Source organism: Microtus pennsylvanicus, chromosome 10, assembly GCF_037038515.1.
Source record: "Microtus pennsylvanicus isolate mMicPen1 chromosome 10, mMicPen1.hap1, whole genome shotgun sequence".
Lineage (NCBI taxonomy): Eukaryota > Metazoa > Chordata > Mammalia > Rodentia > Cricetidae > Microtus > Microtus pennsylvanicus.
This window is the reverse complement of record NC_134588.1, coordinates 51,766,693-51,787,713: the sequence shown is the minus strand read 5'-3', so window position 1 is coordinate 51,787,713 and position 21,021 is coordinate 51,766,693. Positions and strand designations below refer to the sequence as shown.

At 41.0% G+C, this 21,021-nt stretch overlaps 1 protein-coding gene across 1 annotated transcript in view; it reads left to right on the top strand.

The window, feature by feature from the left end:
• Positions 1 to 21,021, top strand: part of Pappa2 (pappalysin 2) — a 238,598-nt gene that overhangs the window by 157,631 nt on the left and 59,946 nt on the right. Inside the window, exons 14-16 of the mRNA XM_075987453.1 lie at positions 7,682 to 7,853; positions 11,349 to 11,526; positions 12,224 to 12,437. Of these exons, the coding sequence (XP_075843568.1) occupies positions 7,682 to 7,853; positions 11,349 to 11,526; positions 12,224 to 12,437 (564 nt within the window). The remainder of the gene's footprint in view (positions 1 to 7,681; positions 7,854 to 11,348; positions 11,527 to 12,223; positions 12,438 to 21,021) is intronic.

The following is a 21,021-nucleotide window of genomic DNA, read 5'->3' as shown; positions in this document are numbered from 1 at the left end:
AATGTGATGTCAATTAAAGACTAGCGGCTTCTGAGCGAACATAGGAAGGGTTTGCTGTGGACTCTGGAAAGTGTGGAGCAGAAGAGCAGTAGTCCTGAAGGGCTCAGCCTGTGTTTTGTGTTCCGCTTCTTGTTGAGGACCCATTGAAGGCTTTGGGCCTCCATTTGCTCATAGCTTATATAGAGGTCACAGCCAAGCTAAGCTGATGGTGTCTTCTTGCTTTGTGGGTTCCTTTCTAGTAGTGACACGGTCAGTGTTGCTCCTCACTTAGTTTCCCGTGTGTCACAGTGCCCAGGCTCGGCCTGTGAATATGGCTGGGTGGCAGTCACTCCTGCTTTAATAGTTTAATTGCTATCCAAGGGCAGATTGTGGGCAGGGAAGTCATCAACAAAGCAATCACTTGCAGATCTCCAGTAAATCATTCCTCAGTAGGAAATGCCCCATGCAGAGAGAGCTACAGCCTTTGGAAATTGTTCGGGAATGTAGCTAGAAATCCTGTGGCTATTTCAAGTGGGCAGGTGCTAGGGTGCAGTCTGCCTATTAGTCGGTAATTAGATTATTTTGACTCCTTCTTTGGTATTCTTCATATTTTATAATCCACATGAAAATCATGAATTTTGAAACTTGGTGAGACAGGGCTTTTGAAAGGGAGCACTTTTGGCCGTTTGATGCGAATCTGTTTCTTTTTAGAAGGACAGGGGCATTTGGATGGGACTTGTGGTGTTACGGCCAGACATGGTAAAATCTGTGCCCAGAATTAGAAATGAATAAAATGAATTACCAAGTGCTGGGGCCACCGGAGTCTACTTCTAATCTTACAAATAGGTCACATTCTAGGAAGCAATGACTCGGCCTGGCGGGACGAGCGGACTGAAACAGAGAGCCAGAGTCAGTGTTGAGACTTAAGGGGTCACAGGCAAACTTTCTCAGAATGCAGGGATGGGGAAGTCTACTGGGGGCAGTAACTAGTCATTTTTCTGTCATGTGGCTGAGAAGCTAGAACTGCTACCAAGATTGCTATTTTGCTCAGATGAGAATCTTCAGGGACCAGAAACTTTGAATCAATTTCCCCTTTCCAGTTGGTATGATCCTGCCATAAAATACTTCAAAGTAGCAGAAGGAGTTTTTCCCGAGAAGACTGTTAGAAATATATTCTGCATTTAACCTGGTTCCTATCCCGGAAAACAAATGAAGCCAGAGGTGAGAAGGACACAGGTTGGGAACTCACATACTCTCTAAGAATGGCTGCTATTGTCGTATTTGTTTATGCAGATGGCGGTGAGCGGATGAATGAACGCTCTGTCTCCACCGGTCCTTTTGCTACACTCTACTCCTGTTTGCTGCCAAATCCCAAGCATACATTCCTTCTTAGCCTACGCCCTCTTATTTCAGTAAGAATCAATAAAGCAGCGTGGAGGGGCATCTGTTCTTCCCTTACTGTTTAACCTTAAATGAGGCCCTCTAGGGAGTGTTCTGGGCTTGCTGCTTAGTCGATAGCACCGCTTCTTGGGCAGATGCATTGCACCAGGTTATTTAACTAAACAACTCATGAAGTGGGACTTTAGCACAAGATTTCATCTGGGCAAGAAAGATTATGACAAGCTCTTTCTTGCATTCCCTACCACATCCTGTCTGTTCCTGAGTTTTCTGGTCTCCCACCCCAATACCACCATCACCTCATCTGTGAAATTAAATACCATGCTAACACTGGCAGGGCCTTCGGTGGAACCTATTTCAACCCTGTTATTTTACAAATTTGCCGATGGAAAGCCAGAAGGCTAAGAGATTTACCCAGGGTCATAGATGTCAGCGGGGCAAACCAAGCTGAGAACGCAGATGACAGGGTCTACTGCTTTCTTTACCATTCGGGGCTCTTTCTCGAAGAGTGTGATATGGGTAGCAGACAGTTTCTTTGAGTATTGATTCTAGGAAAAGAGAAACATTGTGGTCTGATTCTTCTGGATGCCTCAGTGAGGGTAGGATATTGACTTTAGGAAAATTCATGAGCCTGATTTTGAGTTTGGATAAATATTAATGAGATTTTTTTTGTTCTTCTATTATGATACAAGGACAGCAGGATGTCCTGGAGTATCACACACCATTCCTTTGGAGTTCAGTTTCCCCATTTCTACATTGAGGGATTTGGGTTGATTTATCTTTCAGATCTATTTCAGTTTTAGCAAAACCTGATTTTCTAGTAGCTGGTATATGTCATTCCACAGTTAGCACACAAACTTTCCTCTGCTCAATATGCGGGAACCAGGTTTTCAGTACTACTTTTGATTGGGTCCTTCAAGGTGAGCCAGTACTGGGCATTGTACCAAGGCTGTTTATTAACTGCAGGTAGACTTCCTCATCTACCAGGAACCCTTGGGCTTTCACAATGTGAACCTGGCCTGGAAATGAGGACAACATCCCTACCATGCCTTCGACAACTGAAAAACTAACAAGCAGTATCTGCTTTGGCATCCTATGGGCTGCAGTTCATGGCAAGCTTGTGTGTGGGTCTGGCTAATCTATCTGCAGAGAATGATATCCATTATCTGGTCTCAACCTCGACCTGTTTGTCACTCACCAATGAAAGAGCTTCCCTGTAAAGCTGTCTTCAGGGACAGATGTTGATTCCTTTTAACACAGATTTCTCTAAATCCGCTGGACAGAATGGAAGAGATCCAGACATATTGAGTGTTATTCACGCTGTACAGTGATAGCAGAAATCATGTTTTCCTCCATGCTTCCTTTACATTGCTCCATTTCTCTGTCTATAAAGCCTTGGAATAACTCCCGAGGACATGTATTTAGCCCTTCCAAATTTTAGTCATTCCTTAAGGTCAAATCAATGTAATGATAAAATTATCTCTGAAGGAGCCTTGAATTCATAAGGAGTAGCTCATGATTCATTTCTCTCTTCAAATGTATTCAATTTTGTTGTCAGAACTGGAGGATATGTTCTTGGCCTACTCCGGGACTTCTTTGTGATAATCACTAAAGCATAATGATTCAGCAGTGAAATCTATTTATCTTTTTGGAGTCAGTTTTGATTTCATGCAGTCTAGGCCTCTAGAATTTATCAAACTTTCTGTTAGGCTATAAGTATCCAGACCGTTACTGGGAGAGGACTGACTTCTGGTGGGCAGGCAAAACTGAAGCAGCTCCGCATAGTGGTGCATACTTGTAATCCTGGCATAGAGATGAAGAGGCAGGAGGCGCAGAAAGATTTTAAATCAAATCCTGCCTAGACTACAGAATGAGACCCTGCCTCAGAAACCAAAACAAAACAAATAACCATTTGAAACACCACCGGAAAAAATAGAAATCACTCCAGTCATCAGGCATGGAAATAAACATGGCTCAAAAGCTACATGAACCTGTGACGCAGGTACAATGAGAGCCTGCATCTCAGAGCAGAAGACCAATCTTTTGTGGGATCATGGTAGCAGAGGTTTCTCACCCCAGGGAATCATTTGCATGTGCAGCCACTGGAGGAAAAATGATATAGTGGGAGATTGTTTGGGCAGAGTGTGGAGGGCTTTGGAGTTAATTCTGTCCAATAAGAAGGTAGACTGGGGTTAAACTGGTTCCTTTAACTGGGATTCCTGAATCCAATATCTTCGTTTCAGTTCTTTCAACATAATGGCTTTTAGAATCAGAACCAGATAAAAGATGTAGTGGCTTCTCAGAAAATGGAGAGAGAGAGAGAGAGAGAGAGAGAGAGAGAGAGAGAGAGAGAGAGAGAGAGAGAGAAGGAGAGAAACAATAAAATAAAGCTAGAATAATGGGTAGGTGGCCATGTCCATGGTGTGATTTCTAAGGACCCATTGACTTGAAATTCAATCTTGAAAAATTAAATCATTTGACTTAAAACTTAAAACTTACATTTGGCTGATCTCATCATGTCCCTGCCTGAGAAGACACTGTGATGAGGTATAGAGAGATCTGAAAAAGTAGCTAGGAGAGAAAGGAGACATTGCCAATGGGGAAGCATACTTAGGGGATTTTTGCAGACAGCACCCGGACAAACACTGCTGTCTTCATTTACCACATTTGAAAAACTACTGCTCAAAACTCGAACCAATAAATATTCTATGTATCCCACCTATTACCCTACTACGGAACCCTTTGGTTCATGGAGCCAGTGCTACTCTTTCCTGATTGGACAGAAAATAGCAGGAGTACAACCTCATCCTTAAGGCCTCATGGTCTAAGTTGGTCTAGGAAGGAGGCCTAGGGGATGAAGATTTTCCTCTGATTCTATGTGTGGCCTCTAGCCAGTCTCCAAATAGCTTTAGTTTCCTTGTATGTCAAACCAAGATAAATATCATCTCCTGCCTTCCCAGCCTCACTTCATTGCAAAGCATCACTTTTGCCACCTACACCAACCTTTTCCAGAGACCAACAGAAGAAAGCATTTGAGACTTTTTAAGATGAGCTCTTTGAGCTATTAGCACTGTCTTCATGCTACGAGAAGCAAGGTCACATTAGGAGAAAGGAGAATGTAACAAGGTGTGATAATAGTGAAGACAACAAACTCACTCAGAAGGCAGTGTTTGTAGTGGAAGAGAAACCCCAAAGAGGGTTTGGGATTGGGGTGCAAGGGAGACAAGTCCACAATTGGTACCAGATGCCATCAGAAGCTAACGACCTGACAAACACCATCCTCATAAAACAAATTCTTTTAAAAGGAAGTAAATGGAAATATAAGCTAGTGAAGGAATTTGCAGCAGCTGCCATGAAACTGTTTCTCACTTCATAAACAGGTTTGAGTTTGCTCCCCCACCCCCCACTCATGGTCTTACTTCATGACACCTTTCCCTTTTGTGTGTTCCTTGTGCTCTGCTCTGATGAAAATTCTGGATACATTTCTTGTGCTAGATGCCCATAACACCAACAAGAAATGTGGTCCTAGCCATATCAATGGAAAGAAACTCACGCAAGGTGCTAGCTTTTGGTGCTTATCCTTCATGATGATGTGGGCTCATCGCATAAAGTCACTTTAATAGTGTGTGCCCTGTTATACAAGTTCCTTGGCAATCAGCTGACATTACACAGAGAGTTAAAGACCCTTTTCTAGCCCTTCCTGCTCAACATGCTGAGGAAAATACAGTGGTTTGGAGATGAATAACATGTAGCATTTATGGATTGGAAGTTCTTTGATATTATAGAGGACATATTCTGAGCTCATCCCACAGATGGTCAAGTTTTTACTACCTTATCCAGATGTTGAGTAAAGACTCAGACACAGCCTCATTCCTTATATCACATACCCTCTGGTCAGCATTGGATCTGGGGAATTCACACAGACTCATTAATGATCCTGATTTCCTCAGCTTATGTTTTCTTTTATTTCTTTGGGTTGCATGGATTTTATATCATCTAGAGAATAACTATGGGGTAAGACAAAAAAAAAGATCCCTTCCCATCATGCATCTCTACTTCTTCCACCATCTCAGGCATGCACAAAAGAAATGAGAGTCAACGGAATAATGTTTAAATCCTATCCATTAGGAACATCATTTATCACAGTCAGATCAAATCTGCCTCTTTTAGGGCCTACTACTGCTTTTGGAACCAAGTCTCAAATACAGTTGGACCTATGTACATATTTAATGGCACTTTGTTTTCTACATTCTTACACTTTTATCTAATTGTTTGATTAAGTCATCAACCACTAATACAAACCAAGGACAAGTAGAGCTCATCATTGGTGATGATGATGATAGCTACTTTCTCTAATGATTGTCACTGCTGGCAAGAACATCAAGAGTAAGAAAATACAATGTTAGTTTCTCTCACTAGAGACTTTGTCTTTGTGAAACCACCCATGTGCAGTCCAATGTCATGAAAAAAATATTCTTTGTTGATGCTGTTGTGAGATAATTCTACTGGAGCACAGATACTCTTGCCGAATAGAAAGTCTGTTTTACCAACTGTTGGCTGCATGGGGAACTTGCTCAAATCATACAGCCCTGATCTTATCATTCCTTGTCTTTTATGTACAAAAAAACATGTCCTAGTTGACACACTTTTGTCAGCAAGAAAGTCAGTGAGAAGTAAAACTATAGAAGCCAAAAAGTAAGGTCAGTCCATTTAGGAACTTGTCTAGATCCTGGTATTATGAACTTGGTCTTGGATTATTAGGTCTTTATCCCTGTTGGAGCAAGTGTTAGTGGTCTACATGCTGGTCAGAATGGTTCCTTTATCATGGCATCAGTTATGCTAAGGTCTTGGGGACTATTATACTTTGTGTTTATTGGTGAATGAGTGATTGAGTGATTGGGACAGACTGGTTGAATCATAATAGGATAATTTTCTTTTATGTGATTTAATACATTTTACATTTTAGTAACATTGATTAGCTTTGTTATCTGAAATAGGAACAAATTTAATAAAGTAAGTTTTCATTGTGGTTACTATAGTCAAGAATATGGTTATTTAAAATTGGGCAAGAATAAGTATTGCTCTTCAAGAACTTCAAAGTCCAGTTGTGAGATCAAGGACACACTCAGATAATTGTCTTGTGGGTAAATGGATAAGTAACTAAGCAACTTAAGAACAAGAAAGTACATGTATAACAAGGTCAAATAAATTATTAGAAGGCAGTTATTTTTATACTTTCACAAGAGATTTGAAGGAAGAAAGTGAATGGGGGAGGGTTGCTTTTTGGAAAAGGAAGGACTTTCAGAAATTTCATTTAACTGAAAAAAGTGTGGAAGTGAGAGAAATAAACAAAAGGGAGCCTGATAAGAAACAGATACTGAGATAGGATTGGCCCTTTGGCAGTGGGACAGCAAAGGGGTTGACCTGGGAACACTATCAACCTTGTAAAGTGTGTAGCCTATAAATATTCTCCTAAAAGGGAAGAAACTGAAACGTCAGGGTGTGAAGTCCTCACTCCGTATCATTCAAGTATTAAATTCTGGAGCCAGCACTGAATTCTGGAGCTAATGTTTTCGTTAAATGTGTTTCCCCTATGTCTGGAAGCTATACTCTTCTTGTCCCACTGCCTCTTCATCATTGCTCCTATTATAGTCCAGGTTCTACAATCTCCTTGAACCCTGGAGAGTTTATGTTTCTCTCTGGCTACTGTTCTAAGAAGCAGTTCTCTGGTAAGGAGAGTATCTGGCACGTGATAGGTTTTCAATTCATACTGGTAGGTTTCCTTAGCCTCTGCCACTCTTCAGTGGTATGTACCCATAGTCAAAATATTTCATGTCAACCAGTATGTGATCTCAGATACTCAACCTCTTCACAAGTCACTCTGGGACTTTCTTGTGATTAGTTATCTAAAGGACCAATGCCTGATGAAACCAGGGGTCTCCAGGATCAATTTTTGAGATTTGTTCTGGGTTTATTGTGATTGCTTAGGACCTAGAAAGTTGCTATTTAATGTTTTGAGCATCATTCCTAGATCAGTTCGTTTCTGAGAGTATCTAGAACCTTGGGAACCCATTGTCTACTTCACCCCATCGTGACTATCTCCCCTAGAAGGGCCACAGAAAGTTAGCTGCCCTGTTTTAAGTTCATCATGGTTCATAGTTCATAGGCAGATGGAAGAAAGTGATGAGTCACACTTAGACTATGAAGAAAATCATCCCACTGTGTAGGTGTATTGTTCATATATATATATATATTGTTGTCATTTAGGTTTACCCTAAGATGTTTCCATTTCTGTTGTCTCCAGCTGTGCCCAACGACCATGTGGAGAACAGGGAAGATGTACACCATTGCAACTTGACCATGCAGACATGGTAAATTGTACCTCCAGTGGCCCAGGTCACATCAAGTGTGCCATCACTTGTCAAAGGGGGTATGTACTTCAGACCAGCAGTGGGCAGTACCTCAGGAACATGCAGGTGAGTTGAAAGCTGAGGATCGGAAGGAAAGAGTTCCTAGGGCGGGAAGCTCTCTGTCCTCTTCTTTCTTGTTAGACTGGGAAGGGTAGGAATTCTTAAATCCTCAAGAACAAAAACTGTGATCTCCATGAAAGGAAAGGGAAACTTGGCAATACCAAATTTAAGGTGTCCAAACATATGAAACTGATTCCTTAAGGTGTTAATGTATCCACTGTATGGACAGTAGATTTGAGTGCTTATTCAGTGTTCCCTCAATTTGTCTTCTTCACAGATGACAATGTCTCAAAGTAGACTTGCTCATAATTCATAGCAAAACGGATTGCCATCAACTTGTCTGAGGTTCAATGTCAGCCTCCTGCTTTCCCAATTCCCTTCCAGGATTGTGGGAGGAATATAAGAAAATTGCACCCCAAACTATTAAATCTGCAACCAAGGCAGGATTGCATCATGGTTCTGAGTTTTTATATACCCCACCCCACATTTCAACTGCAGCATTTCCAGGTTTTTGGGTCGCCTGGAGATAGTAGAATGTATTAGTGAAGAGCATGGTTCAAGAGACAGACCTAGGCAAAATTTTTGCCTTCATGATCTTTTAGATGTACAACAGTTAGAACAACCAAAATAAAATAATCCCTTTAAATTTGCTTCTGCATTTGCAACTATTCCAAACAAAAGTATGGAACTTGTTGAGTTATTACAATGGATGATGAACGTTCTTTTAGGCTTCAGGTGGAACGATAGGCGTTGGGTGCTCTCATAGCTAAGCTTCTTGTATTAGTTTCACATCTCCCCTGGAGAAAGTTTGCAGCACTCAACAGGGGAGTTTTAAGTATAAACAACCATTGGGAAACAGGATCACATTATGAGATAGTGGAAGTATATACAAGGTAAACTGCAATTATGCTTGAAGGGAGAGACAGAAATATGCATGATAGTGGAAAAAGAATAGGCACACCATTGCTAGTCAGGCATTAATTGTTTGCAAAATGATAATATTTCAGTTTTCTGCCAATTGATTCCTTAACAGTTTGTGAACCCATGGAAGAATTTTACTTTCTTAGACATGGTCAGAATTTAAAGACACGATTATGAATTTGAGAAGGTTTCATGAAATCACCTATACAGAGACAGTTTTAATGAAGCTTGAGGCATCAAATTCCTTGTTTAGAAAGATCTCCTATCACCTGTTTTTAACTCAGGCAAAGATACTTCATGCTAAAAATGCGGCAGAAATAACTCAATAAGTTAGGAACTAAATACATGTATGTGGTAGGTCAAGAAGAGCAGAGAAGAAAGGCTGTGTTTGTCACGCATTAAAGTTGGACAAATTTAAAACAAAATGGGCAATACTCAAAAAGCCAAGAGAAAAGCCAGGCATTACACATGGAGTTTAGAGACAGTCTTTAAATGATTAGTGGTTTGCTGCAGTTTGAACCAGACCTCCCAACTGTGCTAAGTGCGAGAAGAACCTGGTTAGAAGGAGGATGGGAGATAGCATTTGCCAAACACATGGTGGAGTTAGCAATGGCGCCCTGCAGCTGACCAGCCACTGTCACCCGACTCTGGCCCCATGCAGGAAATTGTACAATCCAGGCTCATGATCACAAGACAGTGGGGATATTTGCTTTCTGTTGACATGAGAACTGAAGCTAAATAGAAAAAATGTGTCTGGCTTTGACTCGGATCCTTCTGGCTGGCAACAGGAGCACACTGGAAAGCAGAGAAAAGCACTAAGCTGAGATGTAGTGTCAGGGGTGATAGGTGCCTTCAGCCGTCATTGGACCTTTGGCTTGTGTGCCAGTGTGGTCACCTGATGGGACAACTGCAGTTTCATCATAGAAACGCTTCTGCTGTCTTTGATCTTGATCCCCATGGCCAGATGCTTGTTTTTTTCCAAATAAGCCACGAGTTTCACAGTCACTAAGTGCCTGCTCATCTCATACCTGGCTGGATGCCTTCTCCCATCTCCCCTAAGCGGTTCAAAAGTCCTGATACTCTTTCAAGTCCTGTACTTATGTCAAGGGTTTGTTGTTGTTGTTGTTTTGGTTTGTTTGTTTGGTTGGATTTTTTCTTTTTGCCTGAGGGTGGCTGTCCCTCTTGCTGGCTCCTTGGGTACTGCCCTCCCCACTCCTGCAATACCTGATGCTAAGCTTTCGTGTCTTCAGAGTTACTGCTTTCTTCTGCAATGTTTTCTATTTCTCTTATTTCTAATTTATTTTCTTTATGTTGTATTCTCTCTAATCATTAGCGAAGGCTGTCGGACTATAGTAGACCAAATTAAAATGCATTGCTAGCATCTGTGAGCTTCTCTTTTCCCTTTTGTTGTTAGCCACTGACTCAGTGGATTTGCTTCCCTCTTAGACTTTCCACCTCTGGAAAGCATCTTGTTGGTGCAGGACCAGGCCCTTCTGGATACTCCATGCGTATTTTCTTATTTATATAAAGGCAATGCACTCTAGGCCTGCCCACTGAAATGGCAAGTTTGGGAACATGGCTAGACTTACTCCCACTTACCACAGGTTGGATAGAAGCACCTGTGTGTATTAACTCTCTTAGGTGCCGTGCACTATTCTTGACACAGGTGGTTATTTTTAGTATCAATCAGTATGTTTATTAGTAAGGGTGCCAGTAGGAAACAGTTGCTATCTAACTTCTTTGCACAGTAATGAGCAAATCTAGTCAACATCCATGTGTTTTAGTGTTTGTATCCAAAATGGAAAGGATTATTTTGAGTATGAAAGTTAAGCAATGTACTAAAAGTATTTTTATCAGTTATGAAATTCAGTGCATATACTATACAAGGTGTTACCCTTTATTTCATATTATTTTCCTTTGAGTTTTTAAGAGAAGATCTTACTCTGTAGCTCAGTCTAGTGTTGGATTGATGGCACCTTGCTCCAAAGTAGGTAATACAAGAGAAGTTTATAAACAGATGTCTTTAAAAGCTGTAGGCAGGAACGAAGCATATGCTGTGCCACGTGCAATAGTCCAGAGTGATGGGGCTTTGCTCTCACCCGTAAGCCTGAAAGGTTGGGTCTGTGGAACGGCAGATCTTACAGGATCAAAGACCAGAACAAGGGAGAGAAGACAGCCACTGGATGAGTCAGTCTGCAGCCAAGCCAACCCTTTGGGGGGACAGGGAGAATAAGCACCTAGGACTTTCTTTTCTCTTGTCCTCTCCAGTTTGTCCCCAGGTCCTAGGGCAAGCATTCAAGCATCAGTAAGAGGCTTGAGGTCCTGGTTCTAGGGCAGGTTGGATAGAGACTGAAAAGAGATAGGTCAGAGTGAGGAAAGGGCAGCCCAGAGACATGGCTTGGAAGAGCAGTGCCCCAGTGATTTCCTGGTACAAACAGGCTCTCCCCATCAGCATCCCCCCGCCCAAGCAGTGAGTCACAGGAAAGGACAAATGACCACTGGAACTATTCTAAAGCCAGGAAGCAAATCTGATTGATAGTCATTCTATGTGACATTGACAGAAGGAAATTCTGTTTCTAGAGAGAGATTCTCCTCACTTGTTCCTCGGGCTACTGGGACAAGGATGTGAACTGCGTGCGCATTGACTGTGGTGTCCCCGAAGCATCCTTGGTGAACTATGCAAACTTCTCTTGCTTGGAGGGTACTGACTTCCTGAAACGCTGTTCCATCTCGTGTGTCCCACCAGCCAAACTCCAAGGTATCGTTGGGCCAACGAGGGAACTGAATGTGAGCCCCTTTCATTCCCTCACTCTGTAGGGGGACTTTTGTACTGTTCTTTCATTCATGCTTGCTTTGAAATTGCTATTCTCTGACATCTTCTTCAGATAACGCAAAATCCTCTCAGATACCTCGATTTTTGCTGTTGCTGTTGTTATTGTTCCTGAAATGTGTAGAGATGTCCTGGATTTGGGTGTCATTAATAATGAATGAAATTTAGTCTTTGTTTCTTGTTTTTATGTGCGTTCTCAGAATAAAGCCAATAAGCATAATTGTCCTGATAACATTAACAACAGAGGTACACGCTGTTAATTTTTAATACCCACAGACATCCTGTAGTAGATATGCTTTCTTTTATTTTGTAAATTAGGAGAACACAGTAACACGATGTATCCCGGCTTGTGGCTGTGGCTACTTGAGATGAAGAGGTGCTGGACCAGGCTCTAAATGACCATCACATGCTCTTTGTCTAGACCTCTCAGCCTTCAGGATGCCACACAGTGACTCGTGGCCTAGGTGGACCATGGGTCAGCATTTGATGGGAGATTTTAGAGACACTGCTCAACAAAGAATAATGGCACTTGAGAGTCAGTGCATCTGTTTGTTACCTAGTTTTTTGTTCTTTGTCCATGTGCTCTCTGTTCTGAGCATCACGTGATTCTCTTTCCTGGAGTCAGGACTGAGCCCGTGGCTGACCTGTCTGGAAGATGGACTCTGGTCTCTCCCTGAAGTCTACTGCAAGTTGGAATGCGACGCTCCTCCAGTTATTCCAAATGCCAATTTGCTTCTGCCGCGTTGCCTAGAGGGCAGCCATGATGTGGGCACCATCTGCAGATATGAGTGCAAGCCGGGCTACTATGTGATGGAGAACGCAGGGAGTCAAGGAAGGAAGTAAGTGTCATGGATTTGATCTCATGGTTTCCTTGCCTTGCACCGTGCTCTGTTCCCTCATGGCAAATTGCAGATCCTTTCTTTCTGGGATACCCACTGTTTATTGTGTTCGTTTTTTTCTGTGTAATTTCTCTACACCTACACAGACACACTCTTCCATAAAGGCAGACCCGAGTCCAGGTATTTCTTATAAAGGCACTGTCTCCCATGAGAAATTCCATAGGCTCATGTAGGTGCTTTTGTGGGGCAAACTGGCTTCTCATTTTCCTTAGAGTTTAAATGATGAGCCTCCTGAATTATTATTTAGGCTGTCAGAGCCCAGTTCAATGTTATTAGGATAACTCAAAGCTGAGGCCTATGGAGATGAACCTAGCTGAGGCCTGGGGTGTTTATTACATATGTCGTGTGTGGAAAGTTTCTTTCTCTGCCTCAATTATCTTAACTGGAAAATGGGATAATAAACAACCACCTACAGAATTGATAAAGGGGCTTCTTGAATGAGTACACATTAAACAAGACTTAGTAAGTTGTTTTTTTTTTTAACAGAATACAACACCTTTAGCTATCTCCATTGTTATTTCCATCATTCTGCTTTTTCTTCCAGGAGCATTGTGTGAGGGTGGCAGGGAACTGGCAGGACAATGTGCTCAGGAATGGCTAAAGAGCGGAGAGATGGCTGACGTGCGCAGTGCAGAAGAAAGAACAGAACCTTTGAGGATGGGAGAGTTAAAGGATGAGAGACGACAGCCATTTCTCTGAGCTCCTAGCTAAGCTTTATGTCGGGAAAATGAGGTTTCCATGGGGGATTCTGGATTTTCTGCCTCCCACATTCCTATTCCTGAGCAGGGGTACTTGAGACGCATCTGTGGGCGCAGTTTTTCTGGCTGAGAAAGTGGACACTTAGACCAGAACGTCACCATCAGTTTGGTCTTGAACATTTACGTTTGCAAGCACCCTGCTAAGGAGAGATTAAATTATTTACCATGCTGTGTAAACTGATTAAATCTTAGTTTACACCTGTTTATATAGCAGGCGACGGATTGGTAATCAGAAGTTTGCAAGGTGAGCATAAATCACTGTCGCCTGCGCTTGTGTTTACCCAGTGAACTATGTCTGCCTTGTTTTTACTCGTGTGGAAGAAGCCCAAAGCTGGACAGATGGGGCCCTAAAATTCTTCTTAGGAAGTACACTTCAGAAGAGAAGGAACTGAGAAAAACAGGCAGGAAACACAACTCCAAGAAAATACACACAGGGTGATTTTACATAGTGGTATGAAGTAGTGTCGGGGTGGGGCGGGGGCAATTGGGCACAGCTGCTGGAGGACTCAGGTTTGCATGGTCGTGAGCAATCTAGTATATCCACACGTCTTCCGTTTTGTATTCACAATGGGAAAGGGACGCATCATTTCTTTGGTCTTGTTTGGACAATGTTCTGAAAATATTCTATGTTATGAAGTTCAATGCATATACTATGCTAAGTGTTGCTTCATATTTCTTATTCATTTATTTTGCTTTGGGTTTTTGAGACAAGGTAATACTCTATAGCCCAGGCTTATTTTGAACTCAGAGCAATCCTTCCACCTCAGTCTCCCAGGTGCTGGTCTGTTATTATTTTTTAAAGAAAGAAACAACTATATAAATTTCAGCTGAATGTATTCCCTTCTTGATTGTGTGAGATATGTTCGTACAAAAGAAACACACTCAAGGGCTAACTCTGGCTTCTGGACTCCCCCTCCGCTGTAATTTCACTCCATTCTGCTTGCCCTGTGACTTGTTATTTAATAATAAAGACCAAGACACCATACCTGGGCAATGACACCTCAAAGACAGAATAAAAAACCATAAATAGTAGCACTTTCCTGACATCTCCAGTACTTGTGAGGTAAAGGCCAGATGATCAGGAGTTCAAAGCCATCCTTAACTACGTAGCAAGTTCAAAGGCATCCTGAGCAACATTACATTAGTTCTACAAATAGCAAAGAAAAATAAGACAAAAAGGCCAAAATAAAAACAAAGGCAACAAACAAAAAAATATTAACCACTTCTAAAGATTTAGCAGGTTTCATGTTAGGACACAATAACCACACACACACTCTTTCCTGAAACCCTTCTTTTTCAGCTCCATTGACCTCTTGCCCCAATTTTTCTTCTTTCTTTCTGTCTCTTCTCAGTTTCCTTCCCCAGTTTCTTCCCTCTGTCTGGTCCTCCAAAGACATAAAAGCACAAAGGACAGTCTACACTAAATCATTTGGAATCTGCACATCTCTCTGCCCTGTGATGCTGGTGGACCCTGAAGCCTGCACAGCACATAGGACTCTGTGGTGTCTTGTGCTGTCTCATTAGTCAATTAACAGCAAGTTATTAACAATTTGCCTCCACCTAAATCAAGGCACATCTATATACCAGAATTTCTCTGTGTGTGTGATCTAGGCACTAGAATTTTGAAAATTTCTTTGATTTCATTTGGTATTCATTGTGCACTGACCTACGAGAAACGTTGCCCTTGTTAGAACAATATGCACAGTGGAATTTTGGCAATGAATAAGTAGATGAACAACCCATATCTTAAAAAAATGTATTGTCCTTTTACATGGTGGACTTTTGCATATAATTTTTATATTACTTATTTTTAAAGATAATAGAGAAAATATAAACAGAATTGTAATCCCATGAATCAGTAATGATTACAAAGTTTTAGGACTTATCACCCTTTCGCAGTGGATAATCCACACAATTTTATACTCTTTTCATCTTTGTCTAGCCATTTCTTCCACCTGCATACCACCATTAATCACTTCTCTGCTATTTCATTAACGTGACTTCCAGGGAAGCTAAAATAAATGTGTCTGCATTATATTTTAACCAAAGACCATGTTATAGTCTCCATTCTCTTTTACTCCCATGGGCGCTTTTTTCTCATTACACATTATCATTTCTGTGTGAAGGTTGGGTTAACCTCATTAGAGGTACTAATTAACTTAATTTTAGATCATTCTGGCCTTCTAACTTTGCTTGACAGTCTCTCTTATCCATCATTCATCAACATATATCCACAACTGAAGATAGAAACTGTAGGCTTCACATTGTGATTGCTTATGTTGGGTGTTAGTGAACACCTTCAATGGTGCATTGTCCAGTCTAACCTGTGGGGAGAATCTGAGGGGAGGTAGAAACTAGGTATGTATTTTAGCCTTCTCTATATACAAAGAAGGACCAACCACTTGGTATAGCAGCAAATGAAACAGTTAAGTCCAGGGAACTCTTCTGTTGTTTGGATAAGAACCATGGAGGTGATAATGATTCCTTGCTATGTGCTATGAGAACTAAGAATTTTGGCTACTTAACTCCATATATTTCTCATGACAATAATATATTTTATTATGAAATGTTAGTACAATGTCTTGTGTTAATGTAGTATATAAATTGATATATATGTATATATATGCATTAGATATATTACATATTATCTATTATATGTGTATGTTGTATATTATTATTTCCCATTACAAAAACGAAACAGACTAAAAGTTATGTGGTCATTTGGCCAATAAATGTCCACATTGAGATTAAAGCCATCTTAAAACTATGGTCCGGCCCAATAATATTTTTAATCATGAGCATATACCTTCATTTTTTTCTGGTCTCTTTTTTCATGTTTGTAAAATAAACTTCTAAATTATTTTTAGTGCTAAAAGTTTGCATTCTGTTTCCTGTCATTAGAGCAAATATGAAGGGCTAAGACCTTGGTATACTACCATCAAGAAAAGTAACGTATAGTTTGTTAATACCAAAAATTCAAGGTTTATTATAAACACAAGTACTGTACTACATGAATTAAGTAGGAAATACTTTGGGTAATCTTACAGTACTTCCCAAAGAACTTAGTCTGATCGAACAGCCAAAGCTTAAACGGCTTCTTTATTAACCAATGTAATAAAACATATTTACAGCATACAGCGGGGAATCCCACATCAAATCATTGTTAGCTGGGTTTGGTTGGTCTTTCCTCATTCACAACCCACAGGACTGGATGTAGATGTCACTTGAAAATGGAATGCTAAAATATTTCCCTCTTTAGATTTGTAGACTTGTGAGAACCCTAAGAGTGTTAAAGAAGATAATTGAGTCAAAACTACTAAAAGATGTTTCTGCAGTCAAGTTTTACCTCATGGCAGGGCATGGGCTTGGTGAGACTCAATCTTGAGTGGCACCTCTGCTTGCTTAGTAGTTTTTTTTTTCTTGAACAGGGTACCACTCTACTCTTGTTAGAGCAGACTATCACTATTCTAAATCACAAGATAGAATCAATAGGAGCATTGGAAAGTCTTGTGAAGATGAAATGATTAAAGACAAAAAGCTGACACGGTTTCTGGTTATATTTTCCTGGCTTAGCAATGCCTTCTGCTATTTGCACTCATTAATCACTACTCCCACAGCTTCTCTGTTCCCATGGTCACCACTGGATCAACTATTACCACCATCATTACAGCCACCATTATAACCACCACCACCACCACTGTTGTGACTATCACGACTACCATCATGACTGTCATCTCCACTTCATCATTATTTCTACCACCTATCATCATCGCTGTCATCACTACGACCACCAACATCCTGGTTTCCCTAACACAGTAACTCTTGATAAGTAAGATGCACTGCTGAGGTGTTAAGTAAGAATACTATTTTTTAACAAGGAGTTTTTTAGATGTTTGGTATTTAATCAGTGACCATTCTTTTCCTTCTATAATTTCTATATCCCCCCAAAACAGCCTAGAGGCCAAAAAGATTGGAATTGTCATTCTAGAGACAGTTCTTCAGTAACCAGGAGGGAAGGTACATTTTCCTATCTTTATAAGAAACACACACCGAGCTGGACGGTGGTGGTGCACGCCTTAAATCCAAGCACTTGGGAGGCAGAGGCAGGCGGATCTCTGTGAGTTCGAGACCAGCCTTGTCTACAAGAGCTAGTTCCAGGACAGGCTCCAAAACCAAAAGAAACACACACCGAAATAAAGTTTGTTGAGCTAAAACTGTACATTTCTGGTTAGGGGAGCTAACCAGAACCTTCTCTGCAGGCTTCATGACATGAAAGTGAAGCGTGAAACAGTAAAATTGCATGTGGGAGAAAGTGAGTGGAAATAGAATAGTAATAGAGTGCTGGTCAGACTTCAAAATTAGTGTAGTATAAAATCAGTCTGGCCTGGAGGAAGAGGGGCCATGGCATGGCATGGAGGTCTTACCTTGAGTTATATTTGACTCTCTACAACTTTCTGAGCCCATAGCTTGAGCTTCAACCAATTTTATTCTACCATGATATGTGATAGGAAAACTTGACCAATAAACTGCCAATGTGAAGAGAAACAATATTAAAATTCCTTAAATATGCTAGATTTACAACCTTTCAAAACAGTAATATATCTGATGTATATAACAATATATCATAACATTGCATATACAATAGGTTATAACTCTCTCTCTTTCTTTCTGTATGTGTGTGTGTGCACACACACGTGCTAGCTGTTTTTACTTTTCCAAGTAAGAACAGCACTGTAATCTCTGTGTACGCTCGTGCATCTGTAAGACATAGAAATTTGTTTTCTTTCCATTAAGTCTCTGTCTGGCTTTATAATTAGTGTTTATAGTAAATACATTCAAAGTTTATCCTTAGAATCCTCAATTCTCTTGCCATTGTAGTATCATGTGAGCCTTAAACTAATTTATTACAGCTTCTTTTGGCTTCAAAGTGACTGAACCTCTGCTGTAAGCTTTGGCCACTCAAATACACATCTGGGCATGGGCCAACTCCTGTCTCAGGATTTACAGGACTGGCAGCTGATGCTTCGGCTTTTGCTTACAAGAATACTTGCTGGACTTGTAAATGTCCCTGTGACCTTAGTCCCAAGCAAGGGGCATATTACTGTAAAGTTTGCTGTTCTGTATCAACTGCCAATTTTTCTATTAATTGCAAAAACTAAGTATAAACAATGCTTACTTTTAACAGATAAAGCAGTGAGACTTTCAGCGACATGCAACTTCATACCCCAGTGTTGTTTCTCATCTGCCTTTGGCTTGTCCTGATTGCTTTTCTGGCCCTACTAACTCTTACTTTGGGTGGGTGAGCATTTTGGTAGTGACCTTGCCTTGTTCTCTAACAATTGGGGTCAGGGCAGGCCAGACTGATTCATGAATGATCCCCTAGGGGATTCTGGGTGGGACAATAATATGAAGAATTAAGTATGGTTAGAATACTGAGTGGATTGTGGACATATACACACACTTAGGTCATTAGCACTTGCTAGTCATTTGGGCCACTTAGCAGATACTCTTCATTGTGTTACGTGGTTTCTTCAAATAATGGGAGAAATGTGTGATCTCCATTTTTTTTTTTCAAACAGAAAAACTGAGAACAAGAGAGGCCAAGTAATTGATTTCAGGTCAGAGGCTTATTAAGAACCAAAGCTACAGTTTTAACACTAGTTATCTGCTTCTATAGCCTCTGTTTTGACTCGTTCTGCCACACTTAGTGACAGTGATCATTCAGTGCATCCTGGAGGCCACTGTGACTGAATTGTCCATCTCTTGCCTTTTTAAAAAAAATTTCTCTCATATATTACATCCTGATAATTTTCACCTCCCTGCTCTCCTCCCAGTCCCTTTCGCTTTCCTCCAGACCTACTCCCCCTCTGTTTTCTTTCAGAAAAGAGAAGGCATCCTGGGGATATCAATTGAATATGGCATAACAAGTTACAATAAGACGAAGCACATGCCCTCCTATCAAGGCTGTGTGAGGCAATCTAGTAGGAGGTAAACGGTTCCAAGAGCAGTCAAAAGAGTCAGAGGCAATGCCACTCCCACTGTTAGGAGCCTCACAAGAAAACTCAGCTACACATCCATAATGTGTAAGCAGAAGACCTAGCCCAGACCCATATAGAATCAATGATTGACCCTTCAGGGTATGTAAGCCTCTATGATCCTCACTTAGTTGATTCTGTGGGCCATGTTCTTATCATGACCTTGGCCCCTCTGGCTTCTATAGTCATTCCTCCCTTCCTTCCTTGGTTCTGCCTAATGTTTGGATGTGGGTCTTTGCATCTGTTCCCATCAGTTGTTGGACAAAGCCTCTCTGAAGATGATTGGGCTACAGTATAGCAGAATATCATTAAGAATCATTTCATTGACTTTTCTCTTTTTTTGTCAGTCATGTTTGGTTCAATCCTAGGTCTGGGCTGTCCAGCGTTTGGTTCCTGGGCATCCACACAGTGTCAGGCATGGTCTTCCTCTCATGGTATGGGGCTCACATTGACCCAGTCATTGGTTGGCCACTGTCACAAGTTCTGTGCTACCCTTACCCAGAACATCCTGCAGACAGAACAAAGGTCAAAGGTTGTGTGGCTGGGTTGATGTCCCAATTCCTGCACTAGAAACCTGGCCTGGTTACAGAAGATGGCAGGTTCAGGCTCCATACCCCCATTATCAGGAATCTACATTAGGGTCACCCTTATAGTTTCTAGTGAGTGTCCATTGCACTAGATTTTTATGTTGTCCCCCAAATGCCGCTCTAATTACTAATTCCAGTAATCTCTTCCAGTCCTCTCTCCCTCTGCCCCCATCCCTCCTGCTTTTGTTCCACCTGCCCCCAGTCCACCTGTGAAATAAATTCTATTTACCCTTCACAGGGAGATCCATGAGTCCCCCCTTGAGCTCTCATTGTTATTTAGCCTCTCTGGGTCTGCGGATTGTAGCATGATTATTCTTTATTTAACTACTAATACCCACTTATAGGTGAGAACACGCCATGTTTGTCTTTCCGGGACTGCAATATCTCACTTAGGATGATTTTTTTCTAGCTCCACCCATGTGCCTTCAAATTTCATTTTATTTGATATCTTTTTATTTCATATCTTTTCATTTCATATCTTTTTATTTAACAGCTGAGTAATTGTATACATATACCACATTTTCTTTATTCATTCTTTGGTCGAAGGACTTACAGGTTGTTTCCAATTGCCGACTTGTAGAGTGAATTCTACTCGGTTCAGTTAGAATTCATGCTACACTGGCTATTATAAATAAAGTTGCTATGAACATAGTTCCTATCTTTTAGTAGGATGTAGCATCCTTTGGGTATATGCCCAGGAGTAGTGTAGGTCTTGAGGCCCATCAAGTTTCAATTTTCTGAGGAATCTCCATATTGATTTCCAAAGTGGCTGTACAATTTTGCACTCCCACCAGCAATGGAGGAGTGTTCTCCTTCCTCCACATCCTCACCAGCATGAGCTGTCATTTATGTTTTTGATCTTAGTCATTCCGACAGGCGTAAGATGGAATCTCAAAGACATTTGGATTTGCATTTCCCTGATGGCTAAGGATGTGGAGCATTTCTTTAGAGTTTCTCAGCCATGTGAGATTCTCTGTCTAAATTGATACCCTATTTTTAAAATTGGATTATTTGGGTTGTTGGTGTCTAGTTTTTTGAGTTCTTTACATATTTTCAATATTAGCCCTCTGTCAGATGTGGAGTTGGTGAAGATCTTTTCCCATTCTGTAGTATTTCCCATTTTGTACTATTGTTGATGTCCTTT